Here is a 17129-nt window from a genome sequence, read left to right on the forward strand (position 1 = left end):
GAGAGAGAGAGAGAGAGAGAGAGAGAGAGAGAGAGAGAGAGAGAGAGAGAGAGAAATTAAATTAGTTTAGGAAAAGAATCCTATTTCTTCTAAAGTAAACAAAGAATTGGGAATGATGGCACACACCTGTAATTACAGAACTTTGAAGTTTAGACACAGGAGGAACATGCTTTTGAGGCCAGCCCAGACAACAATGTGAGACCCAGTTTGCCACAATTAATTAATTAATAATCCATGTAATTAAAGCAGAAGCTGACAGGAAGGAGCTCCAGTTAGAACTAGACACTTTGAGACAAGATGTGCTTGACACAACCAGAGCACATGGAATAAACACATGTAGACCCCCTCTCATGGAGAACCACCCAGGGGGTTCCCTCCAGAGAAGTGAGCTGGGTTACTGGGAAGGGAAGCATGCCACAGGGGGAGGCTGCCATCCCAGAGGGACAACGGAGAACTAGTGGGAGTAAAAGGACAGTCAAAGATTTCACAAACATTCACACACAGCTCACCTATGGCAATGATTTCAAACTCTTTAGAATATCTCCAACACAACCTTCCTTCCTCAGTTTCCGGTCTTGAACATGTTTCAAAGACTGTTGGAGTGATTCAGAATGCCCAAGAGGATGCCCAGAGAACTCACCAATGAAAAAGAACTATCTTCTGGGAGTCATTTTTAAATCATTTATTACATTTTACTTATTTTAGTGTGTGTGTGTGTGTGTGTGTGTGTGTACATGTGCACAGTGGCACACATGTGAAGGTCAGAGGACAATTAGTGAAAAATCAGTGTTTTTTCTTTCTACCAGGTAGATACTAGGGATCGAACTCAGGTTCTAAGACTTTGTAGCAAGTACCTTTATATCTACTGAGCCACCTTGCTAACCTCAGGGCCAATTTTTAATGCAACTTAGAAATAAACCCAGCACATGGGAAACATTTTTTTTTCCCCTGAGGAATATTTACAAGAGTTTAGTGTTGTACTCAGCTTTGGCCAGAAAATAAATATTGGGAACTGGAGTGAATAAACATTGTTGTTTCATTTATCATTGGATCTGCCACGTTGTTTATTTTGAGTGGTTATTAGCTGCGTCCACAGTTCTGAGATCAGAACCTCAAATCTACGACACGGAAACTGTAGGAAACAAAGGCTTAACCCTGCCTCTGGCTTGGACTGTTGTCTAGAAGTAACTTTCATTCTAAGAGTGGGACCACTTGGAATACTGCGAGCAAAGCAACCAAATATAAACACCGCGGTTTACATCAGCCTGTGATTCTTGCTCAGGGGATGACTAAAAATATGTGCATCTGAAGACTAAGAGAACAAAAACAATTAATTAATTAATTAAAATGCAAAATCAGTTCTGGTAGAAGATCAAGGCAAGCTAAGAAAGAAAGGTATATAATTCCAAGGGGAGTCTTTTCCTTGCCCATGAACTCTCAATATAATATAAATTCAAAAGTCTTTTCTTTTAAATAGGTCTTTGTATACAATTGCCAGGCTGTTTATCTATAAATTATTGAAGTTAAACATACCACCATCCTAATTTACTTGGAACTTCTAGAGTTAAATGAAAGCTGTGATTCTGTTCCTAGAAGAAACTGTTATTTTCCAAAGAAAGCTAGAGGAACCTGGGGCCTGCACTACAAACATCCCTTGGGCTGCTGGATGTGGTATGGATGTTGCTGGGTGGTTACCCACACTCACAGGCAGCAGCATTCCTGACTCCAGTCCACGGAGCACAATACAGAAACACATGGGCTGCTCCATCGCTCTTCATCTTCGCTGTTTGTGTTGTTTCTTCATTTGAAACGACATCTCTCACTGAACCTACAGCTTGCTTCTTCAGCCAATGGGCCCCTGGGATCTGCAGGTCCTCAGCACTCGGCACCAGGGGTACAGACAGGAGCCACCATAGCAGCTTTTATATGGGTACTGAGTGTCTGAACTCGGGTCCTCACATTTGTTTGGTAAGCACTTTATCTGCTGAGTGATCTCCCTAGACCCAGGGTTTACTTTAAATGAAGAGAAGGAAGGAAGGGAGGGAGGGAGGGAGGGAGGGAGGGAGAGAGAGAGAGAGAGAGAGAGAGAGAGAGAGAGAGAGAGAGAGAGAAGCCAAAGCATCCACAAAAGATTAGCAACATATCTCGTTATCATATTAAATGCAAAGTTGAAGCGAAAGGCTCAGAGCTTCTGTATCAATGCTGTAGGCCTTGTATTGGATTCATTTAGTCCACCAAGCTGAAGCTGAAGCCCATCAACTGCCCCTGCCCCAGTCCAGGAATGTATCTTGAAAGCTAAACTGCATGACCTGGACATTAGACAGCTCCGTTGTCCATCCCCATACTAACTGGTACAGATCCCTGGCTACACAATTAAGCAAACTAAAAGTGGAACACATGTCAGCTTTAGGCAATAAACTTTAATTTGGTTCTAAAAAGTAAATAAATAAATTAAATAAGTTATGCATCCTTCTAAGCTGTTTGTAACTACTAACCATCCAATTTTTTGAAAATCACATAGATGTAGTATAGAGAAATAAAATAATATGAGAGCCACACTTTAAAATTGACACCAAATGTCTGTCAACTGAGTTGTCAGATGGATGCCACCAGTGTGAAACTGGAGGGACAGAACACATTTAGTGACTAAACTCAGCACATTAAAAACTAGATTTATTCCAAAGACAAGTTTAGGATTATTACTGGACAATGACTCCCAACATGATCACTGTAGTCTGCACTCGACCTGTGGAATGCTAAACATGCTTTGTGGAATGGTTATGGTAATAACATCTGGACTGAGAGGTACTTGAATTTACAAGACAGAACAGGAAGCACTTTAAGGTCTTCTACATATTATAGTTAGGAATCAATATTTACATTGCTTTCAATAGTAAAGTCCCTTCTTCTATTCCAAGACATTCTGTCTATGGGCCATGTTAGTTATGGCAGTTATATGGTTATGTGAATCCACCCACTAGAACCTCAAGTATTAACATAAAACATGAAAAAGAATTTAAGCTGAGTTCTGGCATTTACCTTCATGGTAAAATGGTTTGGTCTGGTGTGGTTTGTGCCAGGGATGAGACCCAGGACCCACGTTTGTCGGGCAAGTACTCCACCTCTAAGGCGGATGCCTGGCTGCAGAGGTAAGTCTAGAGGTGAATTAAGCAAAGCCTCCATGGGCACAAGTCAAGCTTTCTCTGGTCCCTTAGACCTTTGTGTCTATTGTCATAGACAGCACCACAAGTCATCCTTCACTTTAAAACCTGAAGGAAGAACAAATGCAGTGAGATGAGTAAAAGGGTGTGTGCAGCTTCAGCTGCGAAGAAAACACTGCCCTGGAAACCCACACTGTCACTCAATCTGCCTGGTTTCAAGTCCCAGCGCCACCACTCCCTGCTGGCACGATGGAGGGTGAGCTGTTTAACTTCTCTCTGCTCCAGTGTCCCTGCTGCTGGGCAGGGGTGGCACTGCCAGCTCTCCACGGGAAGAGCACAATAGGCACACATTGAAAGCACACGTGAGCCCAGGAGTAGTGTTGCGAAAACTGCCATTTCTCCCCTGGGAGCTCCAATAAAAGTCCAGGTGAAAACCTATCTTCTATTTCAACCTGGAGCCCCAGAGCTCAGGGGCATCTCTTGCTAAGTTCTCTAGTATGCTGAAAATGCATCAGACTGGAAGAAATAAAGCAACAGCCAATGGGAATGAACAGGAAAAAAATCTAAATGAACAGCTAGTTGCTAAAGCAATGCTGTCTGTTTTAAATATGTAAATGTTCTGATTATATTTTCCCTCCCATATCTAGTATAACTGAGAATATCATATCTAGACCTAATTTCCATGAACCAAGAGCCCTAGACTTCTAAAGTAACTGTAATCAGTCTCTTAGGCTTCCTTAGAGAGAGCCAGCAGCAGTGATAAGGTGGCAGCAAGGGCCTTTCCTACTTCGATATGATGTATCTTTCATAAGAAGCTACATGCCTAATTTCCCTCACTGTAACATTTTCCTGAAACATGAACAAGACACAGTAAGAACAAACAGACACATGAGGAAACAATGTATCCTTGCAAAAGAGCCACTGCACACTGAGTCAGCAGGTACCAATAGCCCCATAAACAGTTCCCTGATCTGCTCTAGGACTTGGCGGTTGGGACTGGTAACATCTTAAATAATACGGCTTCCCGTCCAGGTCTGTTTTGCTATTAGAACACATGTTGTTATTTTGTCTTTTTTTTTTTTTTTTCCCAGAGCTGAGGACCGAACCCAGGGCCTTGCGCTTGCTAGGCAAGCGCTCTACCACTGAGCTAAATCCCCACTCATCTACCATGCTTCCTGCTAGTATTTCCTAATCTTAGAATGTCTCCCCCATCATCCCAAAGAAAGAAAAATCCACACACCCTCTAAGCCCAAATCTAAAGCCATCATCTAGTATGTACAAACAATATGTGCTGCCTTCCCACATGCTTCCACAATTAATTCATCCAGACTAGAGTATAATATTCTGCACATACTAGATGTTAAGTCATAATTTGATGCTCTCATGGAGGACTTCTTGGGCTCCGTGTATAAGTTCCTGTACAAGCTTATAATGCTGTGCACTAAACCTCTGGAATGGTACAGATGCAATGATAGTTCATGCATCTAAAGTACACCCCTGCTGTATTGGCTCTTTATCCTTCAACACCTCCACAATCAAGCGTGGTCAATGAGTGACAAAAACTAAATGGAGACTTGTGAGAGGCAGCACAGCCCATAGCTTAATAACCCAGCATATAGACCTGGGTTTGAGTCCCAGTTCTACCACAACCAAACTGTAAACATGTATCAAAACCTTCTCCTCTGGCATATCTACCTATAAAATGGAAGCAACACTGCTTACTTTCTTCTTTACAATTGTTGAGGCCAACTAATGTTCAAATTAATTAAAGTACATGAACCCGTGCCTAATGTTGAAAACACTATATGGGAGAAGAGGGGAGAAAGTGGTTGTCATTGTGTTTCAAGCACAAGGTAATGCTCGTGAGTACGACACAGGAGTGAGGAGATACATCCAAAGAGTCATGGTTGGGACTGGGGGTACAACTTGGTGGTAGAACGTTTGCATATATAATCACACTGAACAAAAAAAAAAAGTTTGCTCAAATCAGACCTAAATGGACCTATAAGATGCCTTTGTGCCCCATATTCACATCATTAGTGATTTTTCAGTTCTTTATTAAAGTTGCCCAGACAAGACAGATGGACCTTGCATTTCTTACAATACTGAAAATAGAAATGTGTAGATATGGGGTGTGGGGAGACAGTGGGGGAAGGCAACATGAAAGATGGACTGTCCTTACGCCGATCTTACTTTGTGAACTTCTCCTGAATAATTCCAGCTTTGTGCTGGCAATTAATCAAGCCATTCCCCTCTGTTCCATTCTTCACAAAAACCTATTTCCACAAGTCATTTTCCCCCTTTGTATAATTTAATAGGGAGGTTTTTAAAAAAAAAAAAAAATTTGGTTTTAGCAATTTCAGCTCACTCTAACTGTTAATACTGTGTCCCCACCCTGGGCTTATGGCTTAACTTCATGTCTCCCCTGCGTTTCACAGTTTGGTGGAAAACAAGAGTTGAAATGAAGTGTTTGCTGTGGAAAGTCTGAGAAGGGTGAGGACTGCAAAGGCCACTCAAGTCTCATCCCAGAGAGGTGGCTTGGTGCTGTTTCCTCTTAACGACGTCATTTTTTCCTCGTCTACAGACCCAGGCTTCACAGGCACCAAAAGGAACTGTTTTCCAGTTAGAGGGGAGACTATTTCTTCAAAACGACTACAACCTGAACCCAGGCCTCTGCTCCAGGCTGCAGACGCTCTCAACTCCCTCCTTCTGCCCAGGAGATTCTAGGGCACTTTTAGAATAAAAATCACCTGAAATGGGAAAACCATGATGGTGAATAGCACCTAACAATGTTAGCTTTTTCTGTTTTCTATTTGAATAAAACCTTTAAAGCTGCTGCGATTCAATTACGGGCATTTTATACCACCATTCTCATCCCTTCGTCACCTTGAGGCTTTAAAAGCCTTTCAAATTTAGGAAGTTTAAAAATAACAGGATCAATGTGGTTGGGCACGGCAATGTGGGGTCAGCTATTAGCGATCTCAAAGTAAAACAGAACATTGAAGTGACAGGGACAAACGTGCCCTGAAGAGCAGCTTCAATTTTTCACCCTGGATTCAACACATCTTGCCTTCCTAATACAGCCCATAAGATGTCCTTGTTTTATTTGTGGCGAAGATTTATTCCTGGTGCCTGCATACTTCTCATAAGAGAGAATGAATATATGTTTCACTCCCACTGTGCTAATTTATTAGGGTCAGCACTACACACAACTCTTTACAGATACAGACTGGATTTTTCTGCTCTCTGTTTTGCCTAGCTGCCGAGTCCTCTGAAGGTTGACATATCTTTAGATAAGAAGTTAGCTTTAGAAAGAAAGAAAGAAAGAAAGAAAGAAAGAAAGAAAGAAAGAAAGAAAGAAAGAAAGAAAGAAAGAAAGAAAGAAAGAAACTCAGCCAAAAGTCACTATCTTCCTGGTTGTGAACATCTGTATCATAACTTCTCTAATATTTAATAATAATCACACACCCAACAAATATTTACATAGTGTCTATAAAGTACCAGGCACTGCACTAACCACTGGAGACACACACAGAAAGAAGTCTCAATCCTGCACTCCATCAGCAGAGGAAGAGTGAGGCAGAGAGATGTAGTGACAAGCTCCCATGATGGGCATAAATCTCCAGAAGGGCTGGCAGCTTGGGACAGGCCTAAGCTACACTGCAGCTAAGATTTAAAGTCACAGATGTCACCTGGTCAACTGCAACTTTTGATGGACCAGAGGACCAAAGGGAGAAGCATTCCTCCATGAAGAGGGAAACATCCACTGGAAAGTCTGAAGAGGCAGGGGACACTGAGGTAGCCGCAGGCTGCTGAGTTCTGAACGGCACCAGATCAGGGCAGCTCAGAAATCAAAGCTGTTTTGAAACTGGTCTAACTCTATAAAGGAAAGATGCACAACCTAAGTTAGGCTGCTGTGTCTAAAAACTTCAGTTTGGGTGATAGTGTCTGGGAGGGGGCACTGCCATCCGAGAGCATGAAATCAAGAAACCATAAAACAAAAGGGAAGGAGCCTGGCTGTCCAACTCCTCCGCAAAAGTAAGCATCTGTTAGGTCCCCGCTGCCTGCGAAGGGGGGAAGCACCGCACACACTGCAGCTCTGGCTTCTGGTGGGGGAGCAAGTGTGTTAATAAAACAACAGAGCACACTCACTCCCCAAGTGAAAGAGAACCACTCAGCAATTAATCAGAAACCTCTTAAGAAGGGGCACACGGCATCTGACACCCGCCCCAGCCTAGAACCCCGACTTATAACAAACAGTATAATTCTTTACTGGATGGGGGGAGGGAGAGCTGAGATGAGCCTGGGCTGCGCTCCCCCTCCCCCCCCCCACAACTTCTAAGTGACAGATATTACAAGGAGTGTGGTACTTTGTACATTGTTACAAACTCTCTAGAGTTCCATGTTAACACCAAGAATTCATCTAAAGGGGACTAAGGAGACGTCTCAGTGGAAATGTTTACTACACAGCCATGAAGACCTGAGTTCAAATCCCCTGAGCCCAGGTTAGAAAGCCCGAGCAGTATGATGCAGATATGCAATCCTAATGTTCCTAAAGGGAGATAGGAGATAGAGGCAGGAGAATCCCCAGTAGTTCATAAACCAGTGGAAGAAAACAGACTCTGTCTCTACAAGGTGGAAGACAAGGACCACTGTCTGAGCTCACTCTCCTGTCTCTACATGTATGCAGCTCCACTCACAAACAAAAGTGCACACAGAGATGCACATGCGCGAAGAGGTTTTTAAAAAGAGTTTAGTTATAGCTATCATCTAGGAGTGAGGAACCTGTCAGAAAGGGGAGGTCAAAGGGCAAGTCTCTGCTTTATAGACAAATGATTACAGAAACCTCTGACACAGGTGTGAAGCCCATAGGCAGCTAGAGCTCACTCTGAGTTTTAGGAGGTTAAGTTTTTGTGCTACCTATAAGATGTGCATCCTTCAAACGACTTAGTGGTCCTAGGTTTAATTCCAAGTACCACAAAACAGACAGACAGACAGACAGACAGACAGACAGAGACAGAGATTCCAGAGCATGAGAAGAACAAATATTCCATTCAAGTTGGCCAAGCTCACAATTGTGCTCATCTTGGCCCTCAGCCCTTGTCTATCTCCTGGCACCTGGTACCACACTACTTGGCAGATGAGGACAACTGGACATCCCTTTCCTACAAGGCTGCCAACACAATCCCCTCTGCCCCATTTCTGTTTAAAGGTCAGCCTCAGCCCGAGCAAATAGCTAAGCTGGTAGAGAGCTTGCCTAGTATTTAATCCCCGGCCCACAAACAAAGCACAGTGTACACGCCTGTAATGCCAGCATCTGACAGACAGAGGCAAGAAGATGGGAAGTTTGAGGTCATCCTCGGCTACATTGCAAGTTCAAGGCCGGCCTGGTCTATATGAGACACTGTCTCAAAAAAGAGTCAGCCTCCATTAAGTGAATCTCCCTCTAGAATCTCTCAGCTTGCATTGCAGATCAGTGCTCTTTCTTTCCTGCCCCCCCCCCCGCCCCAGATCAAACACCAATTTTCACTTTCTTGAGAGAATGCAAAACCCATCCTGGTCAGGTATGTTAACAGGGCTTTAAAGTCAAGTGTCAACCAACACAGCAGAAGAAAAGCTGACTTTTATTACTGAAAAGTTGGAGATTCGGTAGAGTTCCAAGTAAAGGACAGAATATGATTTGCATGTCCCTAGCAAGAGACCTTCAAGATTCCTAACCGCTGTGCAGTGGAGAAATGCAGATTCATTCCTACGGCGCTCTGAGAACCCAGGGTTGACCCTGCAGGGTCATGGACTCCTATAGTTACAGACAGAGCTGACTTCCAATGCTACCTCAGGGATATTTCAACCAAACAGCCTGGGCTGAAAGTTCATTTTAATGTGTGATAGATACTAACCAAAAAAGAGAGAGAACTGAAAGAGAAAAGGAGGAAAAATCCAGAGGCCAGCTAGATGCAACAATCTCTAAGTAACTGCCTGGCACCTCACAGAAGCAGGTCACGTTTTTTTTTTGGTTTGTTTTCTTTTTTTTTTTTCTGAGGCTGCTTCCACCACTGTAATTAGAGATGGGCAGGGCTGCTGCTAACTCTGAGAAGGGAAAAAAATGTCTTGGCTCAGTCCCATTTCCAGTAGTGAAAGTAGCAGAGAGCCCCAGAGGCCCAGGCTCTGTGAGAGAGCAGCAACAGGGACCACTCAGTCCTAGACACATGCTTTTGGGAGCAACTGATGCAAGACAGAGATCCTGCCTGGACACAGACCTCCTTGCCCAACAGACTCAAGCTTAGTGCTACCAATGCCTAGGCCACACAAGTCTACTTCCTTTTCCTGAAGAAAAAAAAAAAAAAAAAAGAAGAGAAAGAAAACATGAGTGAGGATTGATTACCTGCTCCTGTTAAGGGAATGAAAAAAGCCCTGGGGTCACCAAGTTAAAAAAAAAAAAAAATACAGGAATCAGTAAGCAGCTATGAGCCTCACAGCCAACCTTTAAGAGATACAAAAAGACAAGGTTGCCTTGATTGCTGACGATCTTAAGGAAGCTGTTTCATGACTTCTGGGCCCATGGTGAGCTTTTTTTTCTTCTCCCTAGTATTAAATGTTCTCGATTTCATCTCCATCCAGACAGTAGACTCTCACGCGGGGTCCTCCTGGTTATCAGGCCTAGTGATATCATTGTGTACCCACAATGCATATAAATAAGAATGGCACAACAGCCACTTTGGGAGAATGCAAATAACTCAACAAACACTTCTCTGGAAGTTGCCCTGATTCCATTTATATTAAATCTTGGGCCAAGGAAATAAACTTAAGTGTTCCACGTGTCGATAGGCTCCCTTCTTCTAGTGACATAGATTCAGCTTTTAGGGCTGAAATTCATCGATTAATTTAGTATCATAATTCTTATCATTCACTAGGCAAAACTATGACAAAGTTATATTACTTGTGACGCAGATATGTGACTCTTATTTACAACATATGCAAGGGAAGAAGGGGAAGAGAAAGGAAAAGCAGAGAAGAGAGGGAGGGAGGGGGCAGGAGAAAAGGAGTAGGGTACAATTGCTACAACTATTCAACCTACTGACCAAAACAACAAACTGCTTCTGTAGCTAGAAAATATTGTCATCATATAAGAAAAAGCCAATGTACTAAGAATGTAAAAAGCTTCAGGGCTGGGCATGGTGGTTTATGCCTTTAATGCCAGCACTCAGGAGGCAGAAGTAGAATGATCTCTGAGAGTTCAAGTCCAGCCTGGGTTTACACAGTGAGATCCTTTCGCAAAAAAAAATTTTTTTTCCCTAAACTCAGGCTGCTATTTGGAAGAAAGGGCTGTCCAATGGTGTAGGTGAGGATGAGTTCGTCTCCTGAATAGGAATAACTTTCTAATAACCAGAACCAAAGGAAAGAAAGTCAGGACATTAAGATGAATGTATTCCAAGATGGTCAGGTGCTCAGAGAAAGACTGAATTTAAGAAGGCATTAAAAGCAAGTCAGGCGGCATAAGTACTGCTTGGGGAGTAAAAGCGCTGCCCTAGGCAGAGCATCTTTCTTAATTAAGTTACCACAATAAGATACAATATGGCCACAAGAAGTCAAGCACAGATGATACACACTAAACAAGATGTAGCAGCAGATAGAACTTCTAAATACCATCATCCTTGAAAAGGTTACTAGGAATTAAACTGAGTGTTTGTACTAAGGGGATTCATTACTTAAAGCAATCAAAAGATAAATTCTTTAAAGCCAAGAACTGGCCATAAAGCATTCTTCTCTAATTAGTGTATTTGTATTTGTGTATAGTACAGTTGTCCATGTATTATTGTAAATCTAGTAAAGAAATTCACAGAAGAAATACAAATGCCTACCTCACATGGGGCAGGGGCTTTGACCTCACTAAAAGCCCAGGAGACAGAAGTTAAATGTAAGGTCCTCTTCCCCTGACATTAGCAAAAGATAAAGCCAATTTCTATAGCAGCCTCTCTACCCAGAGAGTGAAGGGAAGGGCAAGCACACTTTATATTCATAGTGAACTGTACATTGGAGCCCTTTTGGACAATTTTACAGTTCCCATTAAAATTTAGAATGCACACCTCCACACTTCTAGGTATCCATTCTAGAAGCACCTACACTGGTTCCCAGGGATGTTCTCTATAGTGTGTCTGGGTAAACTTAGTAGCAATTGACATCCCCAGTGGAGGAGACAAGGGTGAATAACCACTTCGTAGAATCAGACAGAACTGAGGCTGGCTCAGACAGCTATTTAGCATCTGCTGGGGGAAAGCAATGCGCCCTGCACAGATAACCTAAGAGTTCAATCTCTTACAATGAAGTGCATGCCAATGGAAACTGAATGGGTGTTTTTTTTTTAAAAGACATTATCCCTGGGAGGTAGAAAGAGAAAGGAGTGGACTATTTCACTTTTTAAACATTTTATGGGTATATTTTTAAAAAAGAAACCATATAAAAGGAAGTTATGAGGCATGAGGCTGTTAATCCAAGAACCCACTGGAAGCTCACCACATGCTGTGTAGGGAATCTCACAGAGCCGGTGACCTTAAACCATGGGCACACTGTTACTTTACCCACAATACTTGTTCTGTCCAATGAGCTGGCAGAGACCGGGTGACTCTAAATCATTGTCATGGGGGAAAAAATGATACCATTTTAAAACAACATATCTACTTTCTCCTGGACAATTTGAGGAAATTCAGTAACATTTTTCTTGTAAGTTTCCATAGGCTCTGACTCAAAGCGAAGCAAAAATCAAAATAGTAACAGACTTAGATCTCATTTGCATCTTTGAATTACCTAAAAATCGCTTTCAAACCTAGACCCAAACCAAATGCATAGAACTCAGGCCCAGAACTTTGAGAACCAAAGCCTATCTGTCTTTCATCTGCTACAAAGGCTGATGTAGCATGCTTGCCTCTTGGTTTAAAAGGAATACCATTCATTTCCAAATGGAGCTCTCAAAATGCCTCATTCAATCAGAGCTCAAAGCACATCACATTGTGGAATTAAGAAAGGTACAATATTAATGATCATTATACTATAAAATGTCCCCTCTCTAATATGTGTATTAGGAACAAGGTCACCAAATTGGAAGTTTACAAAAAGATAATCAATTTAATAATACACCATCACTTGTAAAATAGAAAAGCACATGCTGTGTCTTTCTCTAATGCACTTATTAAGAGACAGTCATAGGACAGTATTTTCCAGGCTAGAATGTGCTTTCCACTTGCCCTAATAATAAACCTATGCCCAGATGGGAAATATAACTGGAACTAAATAAACACGCTATAGGCAATGAGCACACAAGCCAGCAGGCGAGCCAGGGAACTTGAAACGCCTTCTCGAGCTATAATGGAGCTATTTATCCAACTCAACAGATAAGACAGAGAATATAAAAAGTTCGGTATTTGATGGCCGCACAACAGTGGTGGCTGTGGTGAGCACAATGCCATTGTAGGTGAGGGAGGAAACCCCGTGGAGCCTGCCACAGGAGAGCATGCATGAAGTATGGACTCAAGCTGGAGGAAAGGCACATTGCACAGTGATACTAGAGCTGACAATCACCCGGTATCACTGACGTAATGTCAAAGTGTGCATGCGTTGTTCCTGGTGACAATGGGTGATCTACACAACTTTCTTGAAATTATGTATAGCCTAAAACTAATTGCCTCGGGTATACAATATATAGGGTGAAAAAGTTGAGAAAGGAAAGGGAAAAAAAAGTCACATGAATACAAAGTGATTTCACCACCACCCCCCCGCTTTGTTTTTCTAAACACCCACACAAAGACAGAAGTTTCTGACAAGAATGTTCTCGGCAAAAATAAAATAAAATAAAATAAAACAAAATTACAGGACGGCTTTTGCTTTTTTTTTTCCAATGAACAAAAAAAAAGGAAGTTCTATGTGCAGATTACTAGGCAATACTATGTGTTTTTTTTTTCCTTAAAAGGAACACACTAATATTACTTGTGTTTTGAAAATATTATCTAAGTAACATATCTTTCAGATCACAAAGAAATATTGAGCAGAAGTACAGTTCCCATGTGCAGTGCTCACTTCTGGGTGTACTTGGAAATGAAGCCCACCGAGGCAGCTTACCTTGGCACTGGAAGCCTTGTTTCCCAAACCCCCTGGAAAACAGAAAACAAGAACAAACATTTTAGCATCCTTCCCACTGAGACCACATTGTAGCAAGTTACATGAGCAAGTACTCTACAAGGTCTAAAAGTCTATACTTGAAACCCAAGAGCTCAATAAGGAAAAAAACACCCCTAAGTATTTAACTAGAAGACTGTGTGTATTTATCTTTTTAAAAATAACCAAGTAAATCTGTCTATAAAGGACCACTGAACTGTTACCAAGTTTCTATCTATCTGGTCTTTTCCGTTTTGTGATTGGTATTTAAATTTCAAAATAAGAACATGACTTCAAACTTAAAATAGTTGGTTACAATTCACTGACAAAAGGGAGCTTGTGGTTTAAAAATTGGGTACTGGGGGCAGGGGGGTTACTTTTTAGTCCTGAAAACAAAGAAACTTTTTTCTCGCTAAAGACAACCAAAAAGTAGATTGTTAGAAGTTTGTTCCAAGTAGTATGTGTCTAAGAACTGTCAAATAGTACCACTGTTTACAGTACCACTGTTTACAGTCCATCTGGGCTGCTGAAGGAACCCGATTTGATGTAACATCGCTGCTATGGCTTGTACTTGAGATTATCTGTGGTCTAATTTCACTGAGAACCATTGGCATTCAAAGTCTATACTGAGACCACTCTGCTCTTGTAAATCATTTTAGAGAATTGACTCTGTAAGTACAGAGTCCTGACATGGATATTTGACTACAAACACTGTTCCAACAGAACGCACTGCATCAGAATGTTCTCAGAGGTGGCTCATAATCTCTTGCTTTGCAGAGCATTTTAAACTTACAAAGCACTCTACAGTCCTTTATAATTATCTTAATGTCATCACCCTACCAAAAAAAAAAAATCTAGGCTCAAATATTTAGCATTAAAATACAAGTGCTTAAATACTGAAATTAAATTGCAAACCAAAGACTCATAGAAACCATAATGAAGGAAACCAGAGAAATTAAATCCACTGCAAGATGATCTTGATGGGGTTCCCTGGCCATCCAACTGACTGCTTTAAGATTAAGTGCGGCCCTTGTGCTTGTGTGGAACTATTCAGAGTGGAAGGGAACGGGAACCTTTCCCTTCACACCACAGTGAATCCGGTACTCGGAGGACCTCATCAGTTGACCTGGGAATGGTCCTCTGGGCAGTGAGAGTGGAGACTGAGAAGTGAGCTTGGTAAAAATGTAAGTCCTTTTTCTAATGTATCTACTTCCTGTAGAAGTAATTATCACCCTGTCCCCTTTGACTAGAATCTCGCGGTTAACATGGGAGGCTGCAACCTGCCAAATGCAATATCCTCCCTTAACCCCAGCGCTAAAGACCCATCTTAAGGAGCCTTATCTACTGTCACCCACTCCTTGAGCGTGATTGCTTCAGATGCTAACTACACTATGGAGAGTGTAAAGTGGTTGTGCTGTTCACCAAGGTACCCTACTGAATGATTTCTTAAAAGAAGGGAAAAATCAGGCATCATATTGGCACCCTGATGGTGGGGTTCCCCCTTTTAATTCTCTTCTCTGGGTGGACTGGATTCAGCACCATCTGTCCTATAGCCACTAGGATACCCCATTATGTATAACACTGACTGCTTGGTGTCTAGGTGCACTTCGCCCCTTGCAGCAGCTCCCTTCCCAGGAGGGAGCTAAGGAGCCCCGGCCATAGCTCTTGCTTATAAGATCCTTCTTACTCCAAACACATGGTCAAAAGAGTCAGGGTATCACCAGAGAAAGCTGACACTTGGTGTTCAAAGTCGTGGGAGAGGGACGATTTCTAAGCATTGAGATTGGGGGGGGGGGGCTGACATTTTGGAAATCTGATGAAAGCTGTAATTCTCTCACAAAAAAAAAATTTCAAAAAAAAAAAAAACCCATAAATCTGCATAAACACAATTTTACCTAATTCCACCGGCTCCAGAGAGATAGATCCTTGAACCCTTCTTTTTATCAAGCCCCTCAGTTACCAATGCTTGGCGTTCAGTGGAAATCACCTGAGCGCGGACACCTTTAGCCATTACAGTATTTTTCTTAAATAAGCCCTCTGTCCTCATCAACTGGGTTACAGGTCTAATCTCCTGTTGACAGGGTCTATTTTAAATGACTCCCTCTGCCCTCTGCCATTTGCCTGCCGGGTTAGCCCTCCTCCCCCACGGCAAGCTTTCAACAGTTTGCTGCCTTCCATCTCTCTCCCTCCCCACTCTCCCCCCTCTGGGCTCAGCCAGAAAAGTCAAAGTCTCCGTGCCCAGTAGAAACAGCCTACAGTAGGCAGGGACCCAAGGTTCCAGCGGAGTCCCAGCCCGACGCGAGGCACAAACACTCCCCGGAACGCGCCCAGCCTGGCTCGCCAGCAACTTGGAGCGGCGCGCCGTGGCTCCCCTCTACTCCGGGGCGTGTTTCTTGCGCGTCCTGGGGCCACTTTGACTCCAGCAATCTCTCTTTCCTGTCCCTTCGCTCCCACCGGGCCCATTGGCCGCTCCGCTTGGCGACGGAGAAGACCTGTGCGCCCCAGGAGAGGCGAGAGGACCTTCCCCCTCATCCGAGTCACCCCGTGCAGAGCCAAGCGTCCCTTCAGGGCAGCAGGGCATGCGTGGCAGCGCCGGGCCACTTTCCAGGGAGTGTCCCGCGTGGGTGCGCGCCTGTCACTCCTGGCAAGAGTTCGGACTCCGGCCGGGCACTCTTAAGTTCTCGGAGGAGTCCTGGCCGTGAGAGTGAGGACGCGCCGGGGCTCAGAGACGTCCCCGAGCCTAAGTCCCCTGGACAAGGAGACCTGAGCCCCGGGCAAAGGTGGCTCCTGGGTCCCCGGGGCTGCCGCGCGCACCTACCAGATGAAGTCGGTGCAGTGGCTGCAGAAGGTGGGTTGCTTGAAGAAGCGGGCGATGAATTTGTGGTCTTTCACCTCATGCACGTTCTTCTGCCTCAGCGCCCCTTTGCGGGCGAAGCGGTTGGCCACGTCCTGAGACGCCGTGGAGTCGTTGGCCGGGTAAACGTCAGCCATGGTCCCCCCCAACCACCTCTTGCCTCCTCCGGGGAGCAGCAGCCGGGGAGGGCCGGGGTGGGCGGGGGCGGCGGCCGAGGTGGCGGTGCTGCTGAGGTGCGGTGGTGGCGGCGGTGGCCGGGGAGAGCCGGGCGGGCGCTGCGCTGCTTGGAGCTGGGAGGCGAGCCGCTCTCTCTGGCTCTCTCCGGCTCTCTGGCTCGCTGGCTGGCCCCACGCTCACTGACAGCCCAGCGCCCGGCGCTCGCGCTTCCTACTCGCGGCGGCAAGAGGCGGCCCGGAGCGGCGCCGCCCACTGCGCATGCCCGGAGAGCTAGCGTGTGTATGTGTGCACGCGCGCGCGCGGCCTGGAGTAGGAGCGCGCGGGACGGGGACGCGCGCGGGGCGAGCCCAGGGCCTCTGCGCTGCGCTGCAAGGAGCTGGACACGCGGACTGGGGGGCCCCTGTGAGCCCCGCCAACAGCCGAGGGCGGCGGTCAGGGAGAGGCCCTGGAGATGCCCAGCCCAGGAAGAAGCCGGGAGGGGCGGATCCTTCTCCTCCGCCGCCCGCTTCTTTTTCCTCCCTTTTCCTCTGCTTCCTCCTCCCTCTTTTTTCTCCTCCTCTCCTTCCGCTCGTGGTGCCGGGCCTCCTCCTCTCCCCACCTTCCTCCACCCACTCACGCTTCTCTGCTCATGCTTTCCTCTTTCTGGGATGGAAGTTGTGCCCCGAAGGAACCGGGCACGGAGCGCTCCCTACCTCCACCCACACCGCCATGCCACCCTCCCTAGCAGGTACAGAGGTAGCTCCTTGTCTAGCTACCTGGACCCACCACAGGCATTTTGGGGTGTGCTGGCG

The 17129-nt window shown here is 44.6% G+C and overlaps 1 protein-coding gene across 1 annotated transcript in view; it reads right to left on the reverse strand.

Annotated features, from left to right (window-relative positions):
• Positions 1–16561, reverse strand: part of Prkca (protein kinase C alpha) — a 389175-nt gene extending 372614 nt beyond the window's left edge. Inside the window, exons 1-2 of the mRNA XM_021214044.2 lie at positions 16126–16561; positions 13272–13303 (exon numbers count right to left, since the gene is read on the reverse strand). Of these exons, the coding sequence (XP_021069703.1) occupies positions 13272–13303; positions 16126–16298 (205 nt within the window). The 5' untranslated portion in view covers positions 16299–16561. The remainder of the gene's footprint in view (positions 1–13271; positions 13304–16125) is intronic.
• Positions 16562–17129: the final 568 nt, after the last annotated feature.

The sequence above is a fragment of the Mus pahari genome, chromosome 14, assembly GCF_900095145.1.
Source record: "Mus pahari chromosome 14, PAHARI_EIJ_v1.1, whole genome shotgun sequence".
Lineage (NCBI taxonomy): Eukaryota > Metazoa > Chordata > Mammalia > Rodentia > Muridae > Mus > Mus pahari.